This window comes from Lissotriton helveticus, chromosome 11 (assembly GCF_964261635.1).
Source record: "Lissotriton helveticus chromosome 11, aLisHel1.1, whole genome shotgun sequence".
NCBI lineage: Eukaryota > Metazoa > Chordata > Amphibia > Caudata > Salamandridae > Lissotriton > Lissotriton helveticus.
Window position 1 is genome coordinate 468,205,242 of NC_136072.1, and position 26,424 is coordinate 468,231,665.

Sequence of the window (26,424 nt, forward strand, 5' to 3'; positions counted from 1 at the left end):
TGTGGCAAGATTTGAGCCTACCCGCTTTTCAAAACAGCTGCTAAGTTTCAGTCGCGCTCCCGCGCCACATGCAGCCTTATGGCTGCTATGAGGATCATCTCTGGGGAAGTTCCAAACTAGGTACTCCATCACTATCTTCAGCAACATCACTTTTAGACTTTTTGGTGGATGGGGGTTGGGTGCTAGAGGAACTTACTTTTTTCCTGGTTAGGTTTCCATTTTCATCTTTCAAATCTTTGAAAACAGAAGTCCTTTGGTAACCAGTAGAAACAGGCACTCCACAGATCTGAAGCTGAAGCACTAATTCCAAACAATCCAGACCGCCTTTTATATTGCCCCTCGCAGCCAGTGTGAAAAGAAAGATCCAGATTTTCCTTGGAAAGCAACTGCTTCTAAAGCTCATTAGGCATAAGGCAGAAATCACTGTAATTATACCTGCATAGGTGCAGTTAAGCTTTCCTAATCAGCTATTTAATCTAACACTACACTCCAGGAAGCCTCAGCTGTGCCTCCTGCATGCAACTAGGCTTCAGCCAAAAGGCAGGCTCCCACTTCTACAGGGGTTTCACTTCTTTTGACATCACTGTGGAGGACCCTCGGCTCACAATCATGAACATCACAAACAGGAAGTATCCTCTTTAATTCCCCAAGCTGTGAGGGTTACATGCACCACATGGACTAAGTCAGAAACCCAAGCTCCATTTCCTGTTTGAATCTGTGCAGAAAGAGCACTGCTGTTTCTCCCACCTCTGCCAGAGTTCCAGTGACTTGACATAAGCTCTGGGAGACCTGTAGCTCATGTAAAGCGGCTTCTCCAGACCTCAGTTGCCTCAGCCTCCAAAATAGATTATTTTGATAGGAGTCTTGGACAAAGCACAAAAAGCAAAATGTACATTCTGCCTCTCTTGCAGAAGTGAATTCCTTAGAGAGCGCTGGCTAAGCTATCTGTTCTCCCGTTTGTTTAGATAATAGTGGTAGCAGACTCATATGGATGTGCATATAGGTTCAGATACTCGCTAAATAACTGTTGCCGCATACTAATTTTCTGCTCAGTCTAATCCTTGTACAGCCCACACTCAGGTCTTTGAAGAAAAAAAACAACACACACAAAAGTAAGTAAACATATTAAAACTACACTCTTGAATTCGGCTCAGCTCTGAAAACAATCTAACAGTACGAGGTAAACTTGTCTGCTTTCAAATAAGCCAGCCAGGTGCCCACACAAAGATGCAGTTTCTGTAGCTTTTCAGTGTACCTCTGTAGGGGGCTGGCTTAGTATAGAGTGCACACTTATTTAAGTGATGCACCTTGCATTCATCCAGGCAACCCTTATACAATTCTAGTGGTCTTTGATAACCATAGAAAGCTCTCAAAGTGGGACCTGTGGAGAGCAGCCTCCAGGCTTATCTTGAAGGAGTACTAAGCAGTTTGTTTTACCAGTTTAATCATGTAGTGTAGGTTAAGCAAGAAAGAACCACATAGTGTTTATATAAAAATACTTATATTTATTACATAACACTCACTAACACATTAGTATATCTACTACCCGGAGATATCAACCAAATACACAAAAATACTTCAATTGCAAGAAGGTAAGTAACACAAAATACAGTGGTCTCCAGGGGGAGACCAAACCATATATTAATAAAGCGGAATGCTAACTGGAGAAGAGGACAGGTCTTGGACCAGAAGACACAGAGGAGCCGGGGACAAAAGGAACCACCCAAGCTAAGTACTCAGGCACCCCACAAAGGCTGTGTGCAAAGTGGAAACACAGCTGTGTGACCAATGGAAGTCAACGGAGAAGACGCGATTGCGGTTTTGCAGAAGGACCCTTCCCAGAGGACCCCAAAGAATTCCCTTGGATGACAGAAGGTTGGAGAGCTGCCCCACCCTTGGATGCCCCGGAGACCAGGTTACCTAAACCAGGGAAGCCAGGTGCATAGGAGTGAAGAGAAGTCAGAAACCTCTATAGACAACAATGGAAGAGTTGGAGAAAAGTGCCTCTGGAAAAGAAGGTGAAGAAGTCTGGAGGAATCCAAGCTTGGATTATTGGAATGAAGAACCTGCAAGGAGAGGGGACATAGTCTATGCCACTCCGGAGTGACCAGGAGGCACAAAAGAGCAAGGCCCACCGATGTCAGATGGTTCAAAAGTGTTGAGTGACCATTTCGCTACAGCTGTGAGGACTAGGCGATGCAGAGGAAGACCAGGAGCCGCGCACAAGCTGCCCCACGTCGAATGTCAGTGACTAGGTGGTCAGTATCCAGCGGGAGCACCAACAAGCATTGGAGCCGCAACTGGTGTAGAGAGCGAAGAAGGAGCAACGCTGAGACCAACAAGGACAAGGTTCATCTCCACAAGCAGGAGAGTCAGAGTAGGCCCCGAGCAAGCAGTGGAGCCGAATGAAGCAGGAGAAGCCCTTCAGGAGGACCCAGAGGCCAAAGGCACAGGAGTTGCAAAAGGACCTCGAGCAGCTCACCAAGAAAGAAGGTCCACTGTGCAGAGGAGGTAGTGACAACCCTATACTTGGCAGGAAGAGATGCTGGAGCTTCTTGTAGCCCGAAGATTTCTGGAGTACGCCAACAAGCCTTGGCAACGGCAAGTCTATGCAGTGCACAGGGGTTTGGTTCCAGCGGTTCCGGTTAGGGATACTGGCCTCAAAGTTGCAGAGAGAAGATGTCAGGCCATAAGGAAGTTGCAGAACCACCACCTGTGTAGCTGAGCCTTATAAAGTCTGTGGGACATCAGGAGTAGCATACTGGTCAGCTTCGTTGTGGTGCTTGCAGAGGCAACAGAGTGACTCCTTCATTCCAAGGGAGATGACTTCCGGTGTCCTTGATGCCCACAGGTCTGGGAAAGATCCTGAAAGAAGCACAGACAACGAAGAAGACTTGCAGAACAGTGAGACCAGGAGCAGCAGGAGTCTCCCTTGATGTAGTCTCGGTTCCAGGTGAATTCCAGGTGCCCAGACAGTTGAAGGGTAACATGGTTTCAGGCTGGAGTCTTGTCCCACGACAAATCTGAGAACCCACCAACAGGTAAATCCTTAAGTACAGTAAGGGAAGGGTTGGAACAACTCAAGAGTACCTCCCAGAGGAGGGGTTGGACAGAGGGGAGGATACTCCCATGTCCATTGTCCAGTTTTGCACCAGAGCGGGAGCCAAGGGCTCACCTGAACTGGCTCCAACTGGAGCATGCAAGAAGGGAACCAAATGTGCCCTTCAAAGCAGACTTGTGGTGCTGGCAAGCGCTCCCAGCCCAATACACTAAGTCCTGTCTGGGAGGTGGTCAGACCTCCCTGCAACAGGAAACTTATTGTTCTACCTTCCCCTGCTTGAGCTTGGCTCAGTAGCAGGAGGGCAGATTTGAGTCTGGTCGGCTAGGTGTTGGGGTATGATTCCAACATGCTTGATACCAAACATAAGCAAAAACAACAGGTGATGGACAGAATGCAGAACAAGGTCATACATTCACCCCAGTACAGAGATCTGGGCCTAAATCCATCTTTTTTTGCTCTACATTCTGTCCATCAACTGTGTTTTTTGCAATTTTCACCCCGAGTGGGCTGGGTATGCTCAGACGTGAGTCCCAGGCTCTCCACACCACTGGAGTCAAGCTATCCAGGCTGATAGCCAGAAACTGGTCCTTGGATGCTTGATTCCGGTCTGGGAAAGACATGGCTTGGTAGTTCGGACTGGACTGTTCCCATGAGGCACAGGGTCAGAGCTGATTTGCATATGTCAACTGTGTTTTTTGCAATTTTCACCCCGAGTGGGCTGGGTATGCTCAGACGTGAGTCCCAGGCTCTCCACACCACTGGAGTCAAGCTATCCAGGCTGAATGAAGGCTGATAGCCAGAAACCGGTCCTTAGATGCTTGATTCTGGTCTGGGAAAGGCATGGCTTGGCAGTTCGGACTGGACTGTTCCCATGAGGCACAGGGTCAGAGCGGATTTGCATATAGCCAGTGTCTAACCCAGGGTGGTGTGGAGTGCAAAAAAACGATGGATTTAGGCCCAGATCCTTGTACTGGGGAGAATGTATGACATTGTTCTACATTCTGTCCAACAACTGTGTTTTTTGCAATTTTCACCCCGAGTGGGCTGGGTATGCTCAGACGTGAGTCCCAGGCTCTCCACACCACTGGAGTCAAGCTATCCAGGCTGAATGAAGGCTGATAGCCAGAAACCGGTCCTTAGATGCTTGATTCTGGTCTGGGAAAGGCATGGCTTGGCAGTTCGGACTGGACTGTTCCCATGAGGCACAGGGTCAGAGCGGATTTGCATATAGCCAGTGTCTAACCCAGGGTGGTGTGGAGTGCAAAAAAATGATGGATTTAGGCCCAGATCCTTGTACTGGGGAGAATGTATGACATTGTTCTACATTCTGTCCATCAACTGTGTTTTTTGCAATTTTCACCCTGAGTGGGCTGGGTATGCTCAGACATGAGTCCCAGGCTCTCCACACCACTGGAGTCAAGCTATCCAGGCTGATAGCCAGAAACTGGTCCTTGGATGCTTGATTCCGGTCTGGGAAAGACATGGCTTGGTAGTTCGGACTGGACTGTTCCCATGAGGAACAGGGTCAGAGCTGATTTGCATATAGCCAGTGTCTAACCCAGGGTGGTGTGGAGTGCAAAAAAACGATGGATTTAGGCCCAGATCCTTGTACTGGGGAGAATGACAATGTTCTACATTCTGTCCATCAACTGTGTTTTTTGCAATTTTCACCCCGAGTGGGCTGGGTATGCTCAGACGTGAGTCCCAGGCTCTCCACACCACTGGAGTCAAGCTATCCAGGCTGAATGAAGGCTGATAGCCAGAAACCGGTCATTGGATGCTTGATTCCGGTCTGGGAAAGCCATGGCTTGGTAGTTCAGACTGGACTGTTCCCATGAGGCACAGGGTCAGAGCTGATTTGCATGTAGCGAGTGTCTAACCCAGGGTGGTGTGGAGTGCAAAAAAACGATGGATTTAGGCCCAGATCCTTGTACTGGGGAGAATGTATGACAATGTTCTACATTCTGTCCATCAACTGTGTTTTTTGCAATTTTCACCCTGAGTGGGCTGGGTATGCTCAGACGTGAGTCCCAGGCTCTCCACACCACTGGAGTCAAGCTATCCAGGCTGATAGCCAGAAACCGGTCCTTGGATGCTTGATTCCGGTCTGGGAAAGACATGGCTTGGTAGTTCGGACTGGACTGTTCCCATGAGGCACAGGGTCAGAGCTGATTTGCATATAGCCAGTGTCTAACCCAGGGTGGTGTGGAGTGCAAAAAAAACGATGGATTTAGGCCCAGATCCTTGTACTGGGGAGAATGTATGACATTGTTCTACATTCTGTCCATCAACTGTGTTTTTTGCAATGATACCAAACATAAGCAGATTTGGTGCAGCCATTATATAGTTAGACATCTCGGAATGACTGATGTCCACTATATGTATCAAAATGGCGGACCTCACTTACAAAGCCTGGAGAACCGACTTCGGGGTTTGTAGTGGTGTTCTGCTCGTGCAGTGGTACCTTCAAACTTATAACCAAGCACACTGCCCTCAGAACTGAAGAGCCTGCCATAGGGGTGACTTATAGGTTTTAAGTGTAGTGACCTCAGATATAAGGAAACCTATATCGGTCGTGAGAGGTGCAAGCACCAACTTACACAGGCTACAATGGCAGGCCTGCAGTCACAGTTTGAGTGGACTCCCATGTGTGGCACAATACATGCTGCAGCCCATGGGAGGCCCCTTGTGTACCTTTGCCCTGTGTACCAAGTACTTACTGTGGTCAATTTAGGGAGAAAGCAGAGACTTGGGCCCCGATTAGCAGGATCACAGTCAGACTAGGTCAAAAACACACTGACACCTGGCAAAAAGTGGGGGTGCCACACACAAATAAGGGTAAAGAGGAAAAACTCCTACTCCGAACTCCTCTCACTATACAGAAGCAGGAGTGTATATGGTCGCTATTTTTCTAGAGGTAAACTGGCAACAATACTCTGTTTAGAAAACTTCCCTACACACAAATATTTGTGGCATGCTTCATCATAAGCCAATGCAGGAGGTGGAGCAATAGGGTGGGGGAGTCAGTACATACATATAAAGAATTTATAAACATTACAGGCTACTCCTAACATTCCTTTGGGAATATTTTACAAATATTGCAGTCCTCAGTTTCTTTGGACAACAAGGCTTTTAATGTTGGGAAACCATGCCCACCATATATTTGCCATTTACACATATACTAAGGCATCAATGGGAGACTATGTTTCTAAGATTAACTGCACAGGAGTCTCTGGGGGAAATGCATGACTCTGCATGTTAATCCTCAAAAGATTAAAACAGACACTATGAGGATATATTTGTGTTTTTCTTTTACCACAAGAAGGGCACATAACAAAAAGCAAAGGCACTCTGAGAGGAAAAAAAACATTTTCCTGTCAGAAAAAAAGGTATAGAAATACTTTAAGTTTAAAAAGATGTTGAGTGAAACACTACAAATAACGTTTAGAAAGATATTCTCTTATTTTAGCCAAAAAGAAGCAGAGTTCAGTGCACCAGATTCCTGTTTCCAGGAGTCAGTAAAAATAAACTGACCTAACTGTCTCCTGTGTGGCATGATGGGGTGCTGGATGTGCTTTGAGGTTCTTAAAAGGCACAGTGCCAATTTTGTTCCCAAAGCTTTCCAATGCAGCCCATTAGCTGACTCGGCCCTTCATTCCCTTTTCATTATTCTTTTTTAAAAAAGGTACGTGAAAGTCTTTCTATGGTCACTTATCTTTTTCAGTGACTTATAACATTAACTGACTGCTATTGTAAATGAAAATAAAATATAATTTGGCCTTCTTTAGCCTTTTTTTTAGCCTGGTAATATTTGCTTAAATAAATAAATATATTTTAAAGTGCTCCCGGATCCCCGCGTATGTACAGGACTATTCAATGCTTAGGACTAACGAGGATATCCCCTTGAAAAGAATTCTGAATTTGTGTTAACCAATTGGCAACAAGAGCTATATTTTTTGGTTTAGTGTAGAAAATACTCCAAATGCATAAGAATAAAAGTAGCGTGCACTGTTCTCCAAGTGAACATCAGGTATAAGGTGCCTGCCAAACATACCTGTATTGCAGGAATAAAGGTGTATAAACACACATTTATATTGTAATGTTTCTTAAAAAAAGGAAGCAGTTTATTTTAGTAGGCACAATAGGTGTTATATTATTCCTAGGAACTTGCTGTTATGTACAACATTCCTTCCCACTAGATGGATACTGCCCTATGTTATTTCTCTCTTGTTTACGTGAACAATACAGAACTAATGAGACTTCCCTGCTTCCTGCTCAGAATATGTGGGAGTCAAAAACTGCTACCGGGAGTACCAGGCGAAGTGTGTCAATCCTTTTTTTTTTTTTTTTTTTTTTTTTAAAGGATGCAACTTTACTGGGGCCAACTTCGAAGTATAGCCTGTTAAGATACTTTTATTATAAAGTTAAAGGGAGCCACAGGACCACTGGATCTTTAATCTGAACTTCTTGAATCTTCATTAGGTGCAGCCTTTATGTCTAGACTCCTGAATACGTTCTTTCATCAAAAAAATAATTCATATCCAAAAGAAAAAAACTTGCAGCTCGGCCAACCACTAACTTCTTCCAAATTTCATTCACTCGCAGGTCGGTCACAGAGGATGCTGAAATCCTGATTAACTTCATAGAAAACACTCAATAGTTATTTCTTCTGTTGTTTTTCCTTTTAACCTATTCAAATGTTTTTTTTAAGTCAGCAAAAAAAATATGTCCCCACAGTTTTGTCATTACCCCCTACTCCCAACCGAAAAATGACATTCAAAATCAATTTATCTTCCACTCAAATCTCTCCTGCATTCTACTTTGAGGAGACACTAAATACATAATTCACCCAAGCCTCTAAGTGTTCAGAGTCGCAAATTTAAGACAAGTAAAGAAATTAGGGACCGGTACCCAAATAAGGGTCACCAACAACCTGAATGATGTCCCAATGAGTCAGAGTACAGAATCTTTAGATGACATTCGCAGGAGGATTTTTCAACAATAAATTGTTAAAGTGTTGACACTGCAGGAAGCTAATAAGTCAAGCATTAATCATGACACACTACGAGTAAACAATATCAATAAGAACCTGGGAAAATCCTAATCCAGAACTAAGAAAACATCAATTAGAACAGAAGCCAAACAGTTCAGGATGAAACTATATTTGAAACAATGCAACTGCTTTAACTGTTAGAAAACTGCATGTTTATGAAATACTATTAAAGTAACTCTTCATGTTGACTACTAAACAAACTAGATATGGTTGATACATTAATAATGATAGGTAATGTACTCCCTTACATGGTTTTTCCTCTTCATCTTCACTGTCAGAGAGGATTGCAGATTTCCTTTTCACAACCTTCTTCTCCTCCTCCCCATCACTTTCGGACATTTTTCGCGCTTTTGGCCCCTCATCTTCACTTTCATCTTTCTCACTATCAGAGCTGTGGGTTTTTCTTCTATTATGATTGCTCTGTGCAGTAACCTTTCTCTTTTTCCCAAATTCAATGTCACTGTCATCATCATCAGACTCTAGTTTTCTTTTTTTGCGCTTGGGAATAGCCTCATCAGAGTCACTCGCTTGGTGATTCGTAGGCTCTTCAATTTCAGAGCCAGCTCCAGTCCGCTTTGGGGGGCTATCGTTCTCAGAGTCACTCAGAGGACGTTTTGTGGGACCCTCATTGTCAGAGTCAGTTAGAGGACTCTGTGGGAGGCCATCATTGTCCGAGTCAGTGAGAGGACTCTTGGGTGGACCCTCATTGTCAGAGTCATTAGGAAAACGTTTTGCAGGAACCTCATTGTCTGCATTCTTTACAGTCCGCTTTGCTGAATCCTCATTGTCAGAGACTTGTTTGGGACTCCTTGCCAGATCCTCATCATCAGAATCACTCAAAGGATGCTTTGGAGTTGTCTCATGGTCAGAGTGAATCTGGGGACTTTTAGGGGGACCCTCATTTTCGGAGTCACTCTGAGCATGCCTAGTAGACTCTTCATTGTCCGAGTCACTTAGGGGATGTTTTTGGGGAGGTCTTTTGTTGGTGTCCATTAGTGGCCGCTTTGGTGAGGCCTCATTATCAGAGTCACTTGCTTGATTATTGGGTGGATTTTCATTTTCAGAATCACTCAAGGGATGCTTTTTAGGGCTCTCATGCTCAGAGTCACTTGAATGATCATTTGCTTTTGATTCATTAGGAGAGTCTTTAGCAGGCTGCTTTTGGGGACCCTCATTATCAGAGTCATTACCTTTCTGATTAGGGACCTGTTCATTTTCAGAATCGCTATCAGACTGTTTTTGGGGAACCTCATTTTCTGAGTCACTTTCTATTTGCCTGGAAACACCCTCATTCTCAGAGCCACTGGCATTATTTTTGAGCTCCTCAGTCTCAGAATCACTGGCATTGTGATTTTGTGGCTCATCATTTTCAGAACCACTAGCTTTGTGAATGTGGAGTACCTCATCATCAGAGTCACTGGCATTGTTAATTTGTGGCTCATCTTCAGAGTCACTGGTGTTGCGAGTTTGTGGTTCCTCATTTTCAGAGTCACTGGCATTATGAACGGGAGGTTCATCATTTTCAGAATCACTGTCCTTCTGCCTCTGAACATCTTCATTTTCAACATCACTTGAATTCTGAGGTCTGGGTCCATCATCCTCAGAGTCACTGGAGTTGCGATTTGAAGGTTCATCATTTTCAGAGTCGCTATCATCACCTTGCTTCTTCGAAACATGCTCATCATCACTATGATCGCTCTGCCGGAAAAAAAAAAAGCAAATTAGGCTGAAAACAGACTACAAGTGACAGGAAGTCAGCCAGAATATGCATAAAGATATGAAAGCACAGGATGGGGAAAAATGGTAAATGGATTTTTGGGAGTCTGATTTTTGAAGCATGCAGAAATCAAGGATTATATTTAACTGCAAGAGTCAGGAACTGGCACTCGAATTTCATTTAACAAATTCGGTTGACAAGCACACTGCGAAAGACAGAGCAAATGTGATAGCTACACCAAATCAATTAAGGATTGACGAATTTCATATGAAATCTCTGTGGAATCAGGTTAGAGCAGACAGTTAATTGTAGTCAATATAAAGATGCATTATCAATACTCAATGATCAGCATCCTATAAAACCACATGTATCAAGAAGACAATACTTTGCGATGCAGCTGAAAATGTTATTTGATGCTACAAAATACTCTTATCAAGTAGAAGCTAAATTGGTAATTCCGGATGGAAAAAGCATTCCCTTGGTTATAGTGAAAACGGAGCGAACCTCTTTGCTGTACTGTTCTCTAATTAGTTACGCAACATAGGTGTATCATCTATGCAAGTGATAGGTCATGATAGACTTCATAATTCAGCATAGGCATGCCGCCTTTTTGTAGTTTAGTAGTGATGTGCCTAGATCAATAAAGACATGAGACAAATGTGCACCACCTGAGTAAACATTCCGCAGTAAAATCCATGTATCCAATCAGCAGTCAGGCATAAATAAAAATAAATACAAATTAGTCATTCAAATCCTGGTAAGGTGAACCATTAGTGGTTTACTTCTCAAATCTCCATCTTAATCAGTTTAATTATTCAAAACAACAGTACACCAGAGTGTATCTTTACAAATATTAACCCCATAGCAAGTAGTAGACATCATTTGCCTCCAAAACAGAAATACATATATTTTTGTCTATTATTCTACATGTGTGATTGTTGAATAAAAACCTTCTGTCAATTGCTGAGTATTCTATTTTGAAGACACACCAAATCAATTATACAAGGAGATGAACAGTTCCAATAATGTTTATGCCACTTCAGTGTCTCAAACGTATAATCAGGCGATAGAACTTGAGGAGCACATACTTGTAGCGTTGAGACACTCAAAAGTAACCCATAAAACTCAGCATTAGGGATGGGTGTTACCAACCTCTGTAAATTCATGGAATTTAGCCATACTGTTAAAAAGCCAGAGTATTACTAGTGGATTGCTAGAAGACAGACAGGTCTATGCCCTACCTAGGCTCGAAAGAGAATGCTTGTGATAAGGAGCAGATAACATGGGGTGGGGAAGCGGCTACCAATAAACTTTAAATCAATGGGATAAGTGTGCGGGACAAAATTCTGTTTGGAAAAAGATTATGACCACTCACCCCTTGTATGTCCGCGACGGCCAGGAGTCGTCACGCATCACGGTGAGCGGCTGTGGAGGACAGCCCCCGGGCAGCCGAATCCCGCCCAATAATGAACTCCCGCACAGCGCAGAAATTTTGCATGCACGGAAGGGGTTAAAGCCCAAAAATAATCTAGAATTTGACGGATGCAGCGTTCTGCTGATGTTACAATACTAGACAAATATAGCGGTGGTCATGATCCAGTCGATCACAGTTCAAGCAGTTAATGACCAGACTGTGATCATACTAACTGGAAACACAGCCAGCACCAGCAGACCATACAACCACATCCAACACTCCACTCAACACTAATAGCAGCCACACTGAGCACATCAAATTGTCCACAAAACATCAAATTCCAAGGAAAACAACCTAGATTGTATCTGCACTTTCCAGGTCCATTATCACTGGCCATACCTGATGCATCTTTCCTGGTCCAATCATGCCACCATCACCACAGATCAGAACTACATTGCCCCAACTCACTGAGGCCATCCAAAATCAAAAAGGACAATAGAAAGATTCTTTAAGAACCTCCCACATAATTTTCTGCACATTACCCCATTAGCCCCGGCTTAAGACCCTATGGCAGGCCTTCAATCGCACCATCTAGACAGCAGAGAGCACTGCCTTGTGATAGAGTCTCAACAGCAATTTAAAACATCAAAACCAGAACTATACAATAAGGAAGATGGATCGAAAGGTTCTTGAAAATGGGCTAACCTCCTGTCAGTCTTTAGGCCGAGTTGCCACACCAGTGGTGTGCAGAACCGTTGACTACTGGCTCCTCTATGACTGGGGAGAGGCAACAGAGGCACCCAAAAGATTCACAATGGGTAAGAAGTAATGCAGCTCTCCAGCTTGTTTCGGTTCCGTGACACTGCAACCCCAGAACCAAAACTTTGCAGTTCTGGATCCCTTCTTCTAGTCAGGTAGGCTGCAGAAATCTTATGGCTTCCTCAGCAGCCTTGGCTGTTCAGAAATCCTCCACACCCATTCTCTAGTCAGCTGGACCTAGTGAAAGTCCTCCTGGCACAATATTGAGTCTTCCTAACACAATATTGATTCCTACTAGGAAGCATAGTTCATCTCCTGTAGGTAGGTGGTGGGTAAAGTATCTGTTTCTCCTACAGTAAGGCTTCACACAGGTAGCAACAGGTAGAGGATCAGTGAATTGATTATAGGTCGGTCCAACATGCTAGTCATCCTCAGTGTCCAGGAGAGCTACAAAATAAGAGCTAAGTGTGGTGGTAGTTACTGTCTGATGTACCCCATGCTAGGAGGCCTTAGTCAACCAGCCCTTTTTCAAATGTCCATTCAAGTAAAAATATTTCTGCTTTAAGACTGCTTTATTACTAATGTGAAAACACAAAGGGGAAGGAACTTAAAAGTTAGCTTGAAGGGAGTGAGAACCCCAAAAAATTTCTACACAGATATTTTCTGAAAGCAGCCGAGTGATTTATCCTGGATGAATATCTGCATCATTTACACAAGCTAGGAAGGTTATAATTGTCGGTTTGCACAGCTAAGAAGACATTTATTACTGGAATCCAGAGTGTAATCTTCACTAAGCATATCACAAAATGCCAGCATGCCAAGTCACTGTGACCTACAGAGCTTTCACACACAAAACAATTGCTTTATTTCTTGTTACATGTCAATTTTTCAATATTATCAATACACTTGGGGGCTAGAGGAGTTTTAAGGACCTGATTGGGCCAACTCCCCACCTAATATATGTCTTACAGAAAAAGGGGCCACGGGTCCGGACTTGAAGGAGGTTGCTTAACCGTCTGAAAGTACTCTACCATGCAAAAGCTGGGGTTTCCCTTTTCAGGACGGTTCTCCTTACACACCAGAGGTGTCATGCTTCATCATAGGGGTGCTTCCTCACGTGACAACACTGCACTTTATTACACACACGCCAGCCTTACATAGGGGTTTAGAGCATCGCGCCAGTCTCAACAAAAACATCCCTGAGCTACTCCCTCGTAGAGAGGGGGTTGTAGCCCACGTGAAGACTAGGTCTATCAATTTATTGAGTGACATGAGAAACTGGCAGCCAGTACACTCCAGCTTAAGAGATTCTCAAATAACAACCGCGTAGAGGAATGAGCAACAGTTTAAGGGGTCTATGCAGATCGGATATTGTTGAGCATAGGGAAAGGGGATACAAAACAAGGCAAACTGGCATTTGTGGCTAAATAAACTCCACAAACACAAGGAGGAGTGACTGGACTGGAGACTCCCATGGTGTCAGAGGACCATGAGGAAACAAATATAGCTGCAGGATTCAGTGAGCTACTGAATTAGATAAAAGGGAGGCTGGCTGCTATAAATAACAAGATTGACTCACTCGCACAGAGACTTGACAATGTGAGAGAGACTGGAAGGCTGTGCTGCATGCATAGATATGGCCAAATATCACATCTCAGAAACCAAATAAGACAAGGACGATGAGCTGGAGGAGATTAAAAGACAGAGCAACGATATAGATACACGATCTTGCAGGAGTAATTTACGCTTCATTGGGATTCCAAAATTGACTGTCATGGAGTGGGGGTATGCAGGAATTTGTTGAGAGAATGCTGGGGGAACCGTTTGGTTGTGAAAACATGTTACAAGTGTTTGTGGGGAAAGTGCGGCGCACCAATATCCAGAGCACAACAATGACCTATCATGGCAAAACCTCTATATTTCTGACATTGTGACGAGATACCAGCAATGACAAGAGCAATGAAAGATAGAACATATGCTGGGTCAAAAACAGCAATGTATCTGTATCACACCCAGGCAGTAGAAGAAGCAAGCAGTAAATACCTGCCAGTAAAGAAGAATCGCAGCAAGATATGAACATTACATATAACATGCCATACCAAGCCAGACTCGGATTCAACGTGAATGTGAAACTGCAAGTGTTCTTTCACCAGCCTCGGAATGGGGCACTTACCACAATAAACTAATTACATCAGAAGGGCTTGAGACCTTAAATTATGAGAGCCTTGTGGCAATACATAGTGCTCTATTAGTCACCCCCTAGCAATTATGCCAAGTTGATATATGTTGGTTGTCGGGGAGAAGAGATGTTGGAGGGTAAGATGTAGGCCAGGGTTTCTTCTAGGGGCCTTCTCTGAAAAATTGGCTTTCAGCATGAGTGTGGGGAATAGCAAGAAGTTAGTCGCAGGAGATGTTGATAATGGGAACCATATATGGAACCACACACCCATGTCTCAAAATAGAACAGTTATATCACAACATGCAGGTGCTGGGTGATTTACAGACATCTCAGCCTAGATTCATGATGTGGAATAAGGGAAGTCTGGCATTTGCCAGTGGACATAATGTAGATGTTCTATTACTACAAGAAACACAGATAGTAGAAGCAAGAAGTGGCAATGTGAAAATTAACTGGGGATCACAGATTCTTTTCAACGTATTCAAAATATTCTAGATGAGTAGCTGTGCAGGATAAGGAATGAAGTACAGCACCTACACACAGTAATAGATACCGAAAGCCTAATAATACTGCAATCGATACTACTATGTACACATCACTATCAAACACATATGGTCCCAAGCAGGACGTTTTTCTTTGCCATGCTCATATCCTGATGCAAGGCACTGGACCCATGGGGGGTGGGGTGGTCGGACCATAACAAAACATTGCACAGCACGTTAGAAAATATCAACAGTAGGGATAAACATGGTATAGAATCCATCCCCCGATGAGAATGTGTCAGACCCTCTCTAGCCATACACAGGCACATAAAATGTAGATTCCAGCCTGCCATGATGTTGGGCAGTACAGTGCAGGGAAGAGCTTAAACAAGTTTTCAGCGCTTATTTCCAGACAAATAAAGACTTGAAGACATATATGGAAAGCTAAGGGAGGCATTTGAATCTGTGATTAGGAGGGGAGAATTTATTTCAAAAGGTCATGGCATTTTAAAATCAATTTGAAGCAGGTTGAATAATATTGAATTGGAAATCAAAAAGTTGAAAAAAATGTCCATAATTTCACCAAAAGCTCATAAACAGCATGGCAGATACGCACAAAACTTCAAGATTTTTCAAATGCTGTTGACGGAGAGAGTAAACACTTGGGCAAATATGGTGAGGGAGAAAAGCTGGGTCGAACCAGTCTGATCTGGCAGCAGTGAATATAGATAATAAAATGATAAATACGATTATAAGATAAATGCAACAAACAGAATCTTTAGGTATCATCCATAGGATATTGAGTCGGAGTTCTCCAGGTTTTATGCTGCAGTATGCGATCCAACATCCACACTAGGAGGAGGACTTAATATACCAACCCTTACAGAGAGTCCCTCCCAATTACTTTTGGGGAAATTAAGAGCGGTCATGGAACATAAAAATGGAAAGGCCCCTGGTAGCAATGGGCTTACAAGCTAATTTTACGAACATGTGGAATTACTGGCCCGTTAACATACTATGTATGTATGTATGTATGTATGTATGAGAAAGCAATACTGAAAGGAGAGCTGCCTCTTATTTCTGCATTCTTTTGCTACGTGAGGCAATAGTAATCACACTATTAAAGCCCAGCAAGCCCTAATAATTATGCAACTCACACAGGCTGCTTATCTTTAACTAATGCTGATAATAGAATACTGGCAAAGATTTTAGATGTCAGGATACTGCTCCAATTGCATGAGCTAGTCTTATTAGACCAATGTGGATTCATTTCGGAGAGATCAACAGCGGATAACCAAAGAACTTAGTTTGCATTTACATTCAATACTACATGTGTGGATACGTCTGTCGATATATCTGCAGGAGCAGATATGTCCCTATGTCCAAGTCAATTCTTAGATTTTTACATGTGAGCAGGAAAGCCATTTTAAGAACATGTGCTGGACAGTTACCCAGCTACATAATGGCATCATTGAAACTAGAGATGCCATACGGATTCCAGTGATGGATTAATATATGCCTCCAAAGGGCACCTTAGAGGTGCCCCCGAAAACCTACCAACTACTAGTGTACTGGCTGACTGGTGTAGACCAGCCTTCCACAACAGACACATTTCTGACCTTCTGCTCTCTGAGGGTAGAAGTAATGCCTGCTCGGGCCAGAGGGTGTCGTCACGTCCTCCAAGCAGTATGACTAAGTAATCGCATATCCAGCCAGGAGGTTTCAAAGGCCTCTGCAGCCTTTAATATACAACCCAGGCTTCTCCACAGACAGGGGAAATGCCACCGTGCCCCGGGCCCATTTGGCATCAGGACAGGTGGGAAATTTAGCCAGTAGGGAGGAGAGTTCAGTATCAGACTAGTTCCACTCCCAAGGTGGGCTACCTGATATGAACAGGAAAACTAGATTCCACCATTGTGGTTTTTGGTGGAATTAGGCTCAATGGGTCAGGGTTATGCCCACTTCCCAGAGAAGTGGTCATATGGGGGGGAGTAGTCAACCTAAAGGTAAGTAGCCAATTGGCTACTACCCGTCACTCCCCTTAATGCCCCTAAATTGAGAATTTAGGAGGCAACCCGGATGTCAGGAAGTTAGATTCGATGGACACAAGAAGAAGAGAACAAAGAGGAGCAAAGAAAGCGAGAACAGAGGACCAGCTGCTGACTTTTTGGCTACAAACCCTGACTGCAGCTGCCCCAAAAATCGCAACAAACCGACTCGTCCTGCTGCTGTGCATCTGCCAAGAACCCTGGTGGACTGCCAGCACTTCACAAATTGCCAGCAATCTCCCTTGGAATAGAGGAGCTACTCCCCTGCAGCTTGCAATTACCAAACAGCAAAGTCAGGTCCACCGTTCTGCTGCTCCCAGACTTACCAATGCAGCAACCACCCAGAAAGAGGTCACTGTGCTCCAGGAGGTCAGGTCCATCTCCCCACCAAGTAAGAGGACACCAGGACTGACCAGAGTTGCACAGCACCAATACCCAGGGTACCGGACCCCCCTTCAGCAACCAAAGCCCGTGTAAGCCCAGTCCGAACTCCTACTGCATCAAGACCGAGAAGCCATCGAGGGATGTCAGCCCCGCAGAGGCCCACTCCCCGAGTGATCCAGCTTTCCTGATTTTTGCATCCTCAACTGGCAAGACCAACAACCGGGAGGGCCTTTAACCGACCAAGTCCAGCCGATCTATCCACTCTGCACCCAAGCGTCCTTCAGACAACGACTGGGCAAGGGATAAATGGTTACAGAATCTGGGAAAGGTCTTAACTGATGACCTCTATGATGTTGTTGCCACATCATAGAGGGCTTAATGAATGGCAGGCAGAGTTTGATTCATGACAAATTCCTGCACCAGGCATATCATACACAGTTCAGTATGGGTAAATTTGGGTGGGATGAAAGACACTACATACCAAAGGTATCCAGCACCAGAAGCAGATATCCTGTATTTGGCGTAGAGATGCCACTTGGTGGCAGCATTTTGGGGATAGTTATTTATACATTTAATGAGATGACAGAGCTACACTTGGGTAGACCCACTGACTGCTCTTCTGGGCCATGTAAAGAATGTCCCGAAGAGAAGCAGGCCATTTGTGGAACTTGCTATATTAAAAAGGAAAATAAGAGTGGCTTGACCTAGTGTAGATGGAAAGCCACAAGGATGGATGACTGGCTGAAAGACTTGGTGACATACAATAAACTAAAAAAAATATATGGCAAATTTCTGCCTGGTGCATCCCACGATAAAAGCCTATGGGCACAGGTGTGTCGATATTTGGCCAAGAAGGATGCACATAAAATTCACACTAAATAATTTGGTCGATAATGTAATCATCTAAATATTGACTCCGTAATGATATTGCTTGAGGGCATGGGAACATACATGACAAGGGCCTAGGACCTGATCGGTGATGCTCGAAATGTTACTGAACTTGCTCCTGTGTAAATGAATTGCAGTGTGAACGTTGCATTGTAGTGGACAACAAGTTTGGCACAGATGTCCAGGCTCTGGTCCTACTGCATCTTAATAAGGGGAACACTTGTCAAGTCTGAAATCCAAAACATTCCGAGAATGCCATTTATGCAGCAGTACGCCTCATCAGGGGGTCCCAGAAATTACAAAGTACCAAAGTAGCATCTATAATAAAAGAGCTCCACTGACTGGTGCATCACTTTCAAATCCAGTTGCATTGTCAAATAGGTGGTAAACCAAAGTATTCATGACCACAACCACTGTACCACCTGGCACGGATCATCAAGATTCTACAAAACACAAAGCAGCAACATTGCCAGACTTGAATGCAGGAAGCGCAGAAAAGAAAAGATCCTTTGCCAGGTATTGTGCTATACTAAGTGTGGATCTCATACCCGGTCAAAATCTCCCCGGTACCATCCATACTTAGAGGGTAGTGGCCTGTGTTATCTTCTCTCTCTAGCGGAATGCATGTAGTGTTGTGTGCCAGAGAGTAATTGTTACCACTGTTGGATCCTTAAGAGTTGTGCGTCTGGTCATCCATAGATGGCCCTAAAGTATCCACCTGGTTGCACGGTCTGTCTGTCTGTCTGTCCATTTGGAACGCAGTATTTTTTGCAGGGTGGTGAACCCAATGATTAATGGCTGCGCCGTCCAATAGTATTTCTAAATATCAGGTAGGGAAAATCCCTTCATCATACCATCCCCTTCTTAGTTTATTGCTTTTCGCGCCAAGCATTCATCACACAGCAATATTCTAACTTTGCTTTTGATTGCTTTAAAGGTTACGGGGACTCGTTAGGGCGAGCCAAAATTTCCTCTTTGGTAAGTTCCTCTTCCAGGAGTGCCCTGTCAGTGTGTGAAAGGCTTGGGAGCTGAATGTCTGCCAGAAGTTCACAGGATTCCTCCTCCATAGCGGTCATAGCTGGGTGTAGTAAGCAGAGAAGGCATCTGCCACCCTCTGTCTGTCCCTCTCCCTCTCCGTCCTCCCCACGTCAGTTTGTATGTTCAACTCCCAGAGGTATACCTAGTCTCTCTTGTCTAGCCATGTCAAATGTTTCAGAGGTGGTGTTGTTTGATCTAGGATTCGCCTTGGCAGAATCTGACTCTATATTCTTTTTGTTTTAGGCCTAGGGTGTGTTTGGGTTCTGTATGTCCCAGGTCATTACGTTTAGTTACCAACTCGTGAACCTCTCGCTTAGTGTCGCTAATTTAGCCCTCTTCTACCCCAGTATTAGGGAAAGGCCCTGCCCTTTGTATGCTTCCCATAGGGCCTGCACAGCGTCTACTGAGGACTTATCCTCCAAGAAATAGTTCTGTAGCCTCTTGGATGCCTTCGATCCAGCCTAATCTTAGCAGAATCTTTTGCCACTACTGGCAAAATATGAGGCACTGGCCGCTCGTAAGGTTAAACTGGTAAAATCACGAGGCAATGAGGTGTAAGGGTGTGGTAAGAGTGCTCCTCCATAAGCTTCAGTCAATGACCCCCTTTCGATTGCTGCTTGACCCCCTTCCATTACTGGGGTGAATCGGACTCCAGATCTCTACACCTGTGCAAGAACCAATTACAAACAATTAGCGTGATCACTTAAGGCACCCAGCTCATCATGGCGCCTTCATACCCTTTCTTGGGTGGGGAGAATAACCCCTTTTAAAATTACAGCCTTCTCCAAGATACTACACAAATTCCAGGCCCTCCAAATACTCCTGCAGAAGGCAGAAATAGTGCAGCTGATTAACATTTGCAAACCCTTTATTTGGGGAGGAAAGTAACCTCGACTTTAGTATGTGCCCAGCACAAAGCACCCGACACTCCAGAGGGGTTCGGGGTGTGTGTGTGTGTGTGGGGGGGGGGGGTGGAAAGGGGGGAGAAGGGGCTGGGAATCTCTAATCTCCACTTTGGTTACCTGGCATACCTAGTGCTATATGTGGTGAAATGGCTACAAGGTGAGCTGGACAAACCCTGGAGTTGTTTAGACCAGAACATGACAGCCAGGCCACTGGCAAAGATTCTATAGCTCCTTCAGAGATAGAGGTGCTGCAATCTCTATACCTACCTGTAGGAGAGTAGGGTCTGCAATCCTATGATCACCCAGATTTTTGCTTTTTGCTGCACTGGTTTACGACTTTCCCTGGCTGTGGGCCTGCTAATCAGACCCACAGCCTAGCTGTTCTCTCTATCCAAATTGTACTCAGGTACTGAATTGGCACTGGGCCCTCTCCAAGTCCCTGTACCCAGGGCTGAGGTGCACCCAGAAGTCTCCCAGGGGCTGAAGCATGTATTATGCCACCCCTGGGCTGACTAACTAAACTGACACAACTGGCTGCACGACAGCTGGGGCAAGGTGGTGTACTTACCCTTTGCTTTAGATATAGTATACCTATATCTAACCCTAAAATGGACACACAGATCTCCTATCAGTCACTCCTATGGCAGGCCTTAACAATCCTGAAGGCAGAGTGCTTGGAATCGTGTGAGATGGTGCTCTGGCATGAGCTGAGCCTGTCTGCGGCTTTCGGGATCCATCCCTTAGCCATTTCCATGATATCGCATACCATATACTCTTAAGTGCATTATAATCCTCGCGGTTATATGCCAACTCTGGTATCGCTTTATCAAAACATGTCGAGTAAGGTGTCATACGACTTGGAATACTAACCCCTCGCCAATTCTGGCGACGGGGTTAGCATTCCACCCTTCTAGAGGGACACGACATGTATGTAACCCCTAACCCCGGTTAAAGTCAAACAGAGCCTCAGCTCCACAAAATGGATGCTGCCACCGAGACACAAGTCTGCCCTCCTGCTGCTGGGAGTCCTCCCAGAGCAGGAGATAAGGACAAAGGGTTTCCTGCCAGGGGCGGTGCCAGCACCGTCCCAGACAGGATTTTGTGTATTGTAGGTAGGCAGGGCTTCAGAGGAAGGTGACTGCACGTGGCACCCCGGTGCTCACTGTGCATAGGCTGGCTTGAACCAGTTCCAGGGACACTCCAGACCCTGTGCTGGGGAAAAGCCCGCCAAGGAAGTGGGTGTAACCACCCCCCTCCTGTTCTCCACCCATAGGGCAGGACTTAGTCGCGTGCCAGCCCCCTTTTCCCAGATAAAGGTAGGAGCAGGCCCCCTTCCAAATTAGATCATCTTTGGAATCAAGACACGACTTTCTACGAAAGGACTTCAAGATTTCCTTCTTCAAGATTCTCCCTTGTGGCTAAGGAGTAGTCACCCTGCATCCGCAGGCACCATCAAGAACACTGCGGTCTGCTGCACGTCCTTCCTCCGGAATCCGACTGCCCAGCTCGACGAGAACCGGCTTCCCTGGCACCTCTGACCTCTACCCACCTCTACAGCCCAGCTGAGAACCGTGGGTGCGACGAGACCTCGAGGGACCGGCCATCTGCAAGACTGCACGACTTCTGCACAGCAAGCCCGCCGAGTAATTTCCTGGTGAGTGCTTTGGGGTCCGAGAAGCCCCGACCCTGAGCAGCTCCAGCACCGAAGAGCAGCCCCCCAGCATCTCCACGATCGGCGTGGGGCCCTTCTGCTTTTTGCTGCTCACCGCGTTGTTTGGCTACTAGCCCGCTGGCTTGTGGCCTTCTGAACGACGCCCGACGACATCACTGCTGCTGGTCTGGTTGCTCCAGACTGGCCCTTGCTCCCTTCCCGAAGAGGAGCACCCCGGACCCTCCTGGTCCACTCAAGACGCCATTTTGAGTCCACCGCGTGGGCTTGAATTAGCCAAGGCTTGTTGCCCAATCCTGGGTAACTTCGACGCCGACAGCTTCATCCATCGTGGGACAGCTCGCCTCTCCCTCCTGGTCGCCGACAACGCCTCCTGGTCCGTGAGATCTGCAGAGCCAGCGTCGCCCACTCACCTAGTCGAGGTGACTACCATCCGGTGCCCTCCTGGTGCCCACTGACTACTGGCTAGTAGTCACGAATTCGGTCCCCTCTGCTTTCAGGTGTCATCCTTCTTCCAGATCCAGGCTTGGATCAACTCGAACAATCTTCACTGGTCGCCTGCCAGCATCTTTCTTCCAGGCTCCTGGTCCGGCAAAGAGGATTCCCGACGTCTTTTGAGACCTATGCAGCTGCAGCCCCTGGGCTAGGTAACTTCGGCTTTTCGGTGCCCCAGCATAGCCTCACTATCCAAGGGTCAGGATCCACTGTCGTTTTCTCCCTACCAGGTCGGGTTCGCCCGTGAACACTAACTTTGCCTTTACTAGCTTCCATAGACTTTGTCCCGCATCCCGCGTGAGAGTGCACACTCTGCACCCGAGTCCCCTGGGCCTCCTAGAAGTAATCTAACGATTCCCTAGTCAAGTCCTAGCGATTCCAAAGCCTATTAGTACTGTACTTACCTGCTAGTAATTTCGCATTCCACTTTTAGAGTATATGGTTTTTCGTGCCCCTCGGGCATTTGTCTATACTGTGCTAACTTAAGTATTTTCGTAAGAGTTTTGTTGTGTGCCTAGCACCCTGTCCTCATAAAGAGTACAGGGTTGTTGTGATTCTAATAAATACACTGTTTATTTTCATAACACTTGTGTGGTGTCCTTTCACTGGGTGTTCAAGGGGTAATGTGATGGTAAAACAGCTGGCTTAACACGCCCTCTAGAGTCTTAGCCTTAGACTGCTCGTATCCATGCTACTAGGATAGCTGGTCTATAAGGTTGACTTACAACCAATCATCAATAAGGGTTGTTTGGACTGATATATAGTGATCACTAGAATAGTGAGCACTGCACATCAGGCCAACTTCTCACACTACCCGATAACAAGACGACCTCACTCGCTACAATAGAATAACCATCTAACCGCCGCCTTGGACCCCAAAACATGGAAACCAAGAAGACTTCTCATCTGCCCTGGAGACATCAAACTTTGAGATTTGAATTACAAACCGCTGTTACCACCTTAGCGACCTATATCATAAGGACTCCATCTGCCCCTTTGATGACATCAACAGACATACAAAATCCCGGAGTGCGAATAGTTACACCATCTACAGATTAGGCACTATGTACTTCACCACCCTGTGCAGACAGGAGCTTTGAGACCCTTCACATATTTTGAGAAGTGTTTGCAAGGCCTCACCTCCTCGCAACACTTGATCTCCCAAGTATATACTACCTTGCTCCTTCAGGCTACCCAAACTATGTCCCCCATACAGGAAGGACTGGGGTTGCATTGAATGACAAGCAATGGGAGGACATTCACACATGCAAGGCAAACACGCACAGGGCGGAGAGGAACTCTATAAAATATTATATAAATGGCACTACACAGCAGAGCGACTCCATATCATGGACATTAGCAAATCTAAGGACTGTTGGAGAGGATGTAGAGGGACGGGAACCATCTTCCACATCATGGTCTTGCCCACAACCGGTTGGGGGTGGGGGTACTGGGAGGATTAAATAGCAGGGTTGGCTCTTACTAATGACCCACCATCGATCCTCCAGGGCCTCCCCCAGAAGCAAACATACTATCTTCATTCATGTACAGGGAAGAGAATCTCTCACCACCTACTAGCAACCAAACAGACTACACTAAGCTTTTGGGGGAAAGACCGTATTCCAAATACCATGCAGGCCCCCAAAAATCTACTCGCTATAACGAGTCAGATTTTATCAGGTCGAGCCATTTATAGTACCTACTCATCCGTTCTGGAGGGAGAATGTAAACTGGAAAGGAACAAGTGTTCTGTTCATTCAGAAAGTGAATGAGCAGTAAAGATGCCTTTAAATCTTGTTTTTAACTTGAAACATTTGCTGTATGTTCAAGGCCAGAGGTCAAATGCCAGTTTGACTTTTTACAAATTGCTGCTTTTCTTACCTGAAAAATAGTGTTTACTTTTCTTTCTCTTAGTACAATTAGGGGGTTCTGTCAAATGATATATCTCACAATCACTGCAAAACAAAATGCTGTAGGATGTCAGTCTTTTCTTAACACACATTTAAACAGCCTGTAAATGAATAGTACAAATATTTCAAAATGTATCGGGGATTATGAAAGCACTTTTTTTGTAATTCAGAAGTGTGATGCAAACAAATATTTAAAAAGGACCAAAACAAATCTGAACACTTTAATTGGTGATGTGCAAATTACAAGTATTTACAGAAACTATTTCAAAACATTGTTTGTACACTGTACAGTTTTATCAGTAGGTAGCATGTCGGTGGGAATTTTTATGGCCATTTCAATGGAAATACTGCTGATCGCAAATGAGTGCAACCACTTAATGCTTTAGGGACGGATTGATTAAAAGTTATGGTTTTTAAACATGATTTGAAAAACATTCCTGCCCACAGCCTGATGACAATGATGTTAATGAACTAAAAGGCAAGTCAGCGGTCATGTGTATCTTATATGGGGATAGATTTGTATAATATATTGAGCAAAAGTTTAGTCTATTAAATCAAACTTAAGTATTTTTGTACAGCAGACATGCTGAACTCAGGTATTTGAAGGTGCTCTCATATGTGGTCAAGAAAATGGAGGCTTGGTGAAATAAAATATTTGCCCAGTAACACGTAAATTGAAACCAGTTTATGGGTTAAGACCAATCATAATTAGATCGAGTAGATTATTTAAGTCACGAGACTTGCAGGTCTAGTAAAATGTTTATGATTTTTTTAGGTCTGGCATGAAGTGGCTACAGACCACTTGGCTGCTTATGACACGTGATAGCACATGACCTCTAGGATGCATTGGTCAAATTTGCAAGAATGAGGGACCCCGTTCTGGAATGCCTCAACCGGGAAAAGAGACCTGATATGACCTAGACAACTATGGACCAGCTCTCTAAAAGCAAAGCAGCGCTGTGAACACACTATCAATGAAGTTCTGTTAACAGCCAGTAACCTATTCCCTGAACTGGAATGATGTTGAGGGGTAGGGATGGATTTGGGGCGTGGGGGGGGCTTGGATAGTTGTGCCCTTTTCTGTTCTTATGCTTTTTTGCCTTGCTGTTGTATATACCTTGAAAGAACAATAAAAAATGATTGAAACAAAACCTTATTAATTATTCTGTAATATGTAGAATACAATGGGGCCCTGAAAGGCAGGTATACTGTAGCAGCAATTTGCCCTGAGTGACTTGTGGGTGAAGCAAGTGGTGTTTCACAGTGTACCCACAAAAGTAGATTTGAGGGGCCCATAACGTTTTGAATGCATATCTTCTGGACAGAAATTCACTGTACCCTGTATTAAACACAGATCTTAAAATCTGATGGAGGAAGATAACAAATGGAATGTGTCACATGACAAAGAGATGATTTATGTGTATTGACTTATGCAGGTTCCCAGTATCACTTAAGAGTGACACTATTTCACCTTCAGCTCAAATGACCAATCCTCGCTTCATCAAGGGACCCTTGGACTAAACCACAACAAAGTCACACAGACTTAATGCTTTAACTCATGCATTACAATTACTTTTCACCTCTAATCGTTGCTTGATGCTGCCGTTCTCCGACCCTGAATGATGCTGTAATAATTCCCCCTCTTCTTCAGAGCCAGAGCCTCGTTCATCTTGCACTGGTGTGGCTCCCCCATCATCTGGGAAAGAAAAGATGTGAGCTTCAGCATAAGAAGAACAAAAGTGAAAATGAAAAGCAAGTAACTTGATTCCCAAATTGACGCTTCTTCCTGGTGGGTACGCACACACATGTGAATGTTTACTACCTTTCTGATTAGAGCACCTATATGTAAATACCCAATACTAACGGCAAATGCCTCTCCTGTGCTGCATGTAACTCATTTGGCTAAATACTTGACCGTGATTTCTATTTATAACCCATGTTTAATAGCTACTATCCTCCTGCTCTGTATACCTCACTCAAGGGAAAACTCAAAAATGTTCTTGGAAAACTACATTAAATGTATGCTACTACAATCTAAATAAATAGTCCCTCCGTTTCCCTCCGTTCATAAAACTTCCAAATGAATAGCCCACTCATCCTGCAACTAATAAATAAATGCTCATAACGTTCCTTTGGTGTATACCATATTTAAGCTATGGTATAGCTTACTGTGGTGCATAGTATCACCACGCGAACACTTCCCCATTCTGACGGATCCTTCAGAAGTACAGTATATGAATCTTTCAACTAACAGACAAAAAAGGCTTGTTTTCTTTTGAAAAGCATTCCCACAGGCACTCATGAGCAAGCTCTCCTTCCTGGAGTTCTGTGCCTCCAGCGCCTTTTTAGGTTGAGCCTAGGAAGCCTATGCGCTGTCTCACGACATGCAGTATTCAGTCAGGGGGCTTACAACCCGCCACCA

The 26,424-nt window shown here is 44.8% G+C and overlaps 1 protein-coding gene across 5 annotated transcripts in view; it reads right to left on the minus strand.

The window, feature by feature from the left end:
• The window catches only part of IWS1 (interacts with SUPT6H, CTD assembly factor 1), a 318,075-nt gene that overhangs the window by 272,200 nt on the left and 19,451 nt on the right, over positions 1-26,424 (minus strand). For all 5 annotated transcript variants that reach the window (XM_078666040.1, XM_078666044.1, XM_078666042.1 and 2 more), the window contains exons 2-3: positions 25,583-25,698; positions 8,363-9,812 (exon numbers count right to left, since the gene is read on the minus strand). In XM_078666040.1, coding sequence (XP_078522166.1) covers positions 8,363-9,812; positions 25,583-25,698 — 1,566 coding nt within the window. The remainder of the gene's footprint in view (positions 1-8,362; positions 9,813-25,582; positions 25,699-26,424) is intronic.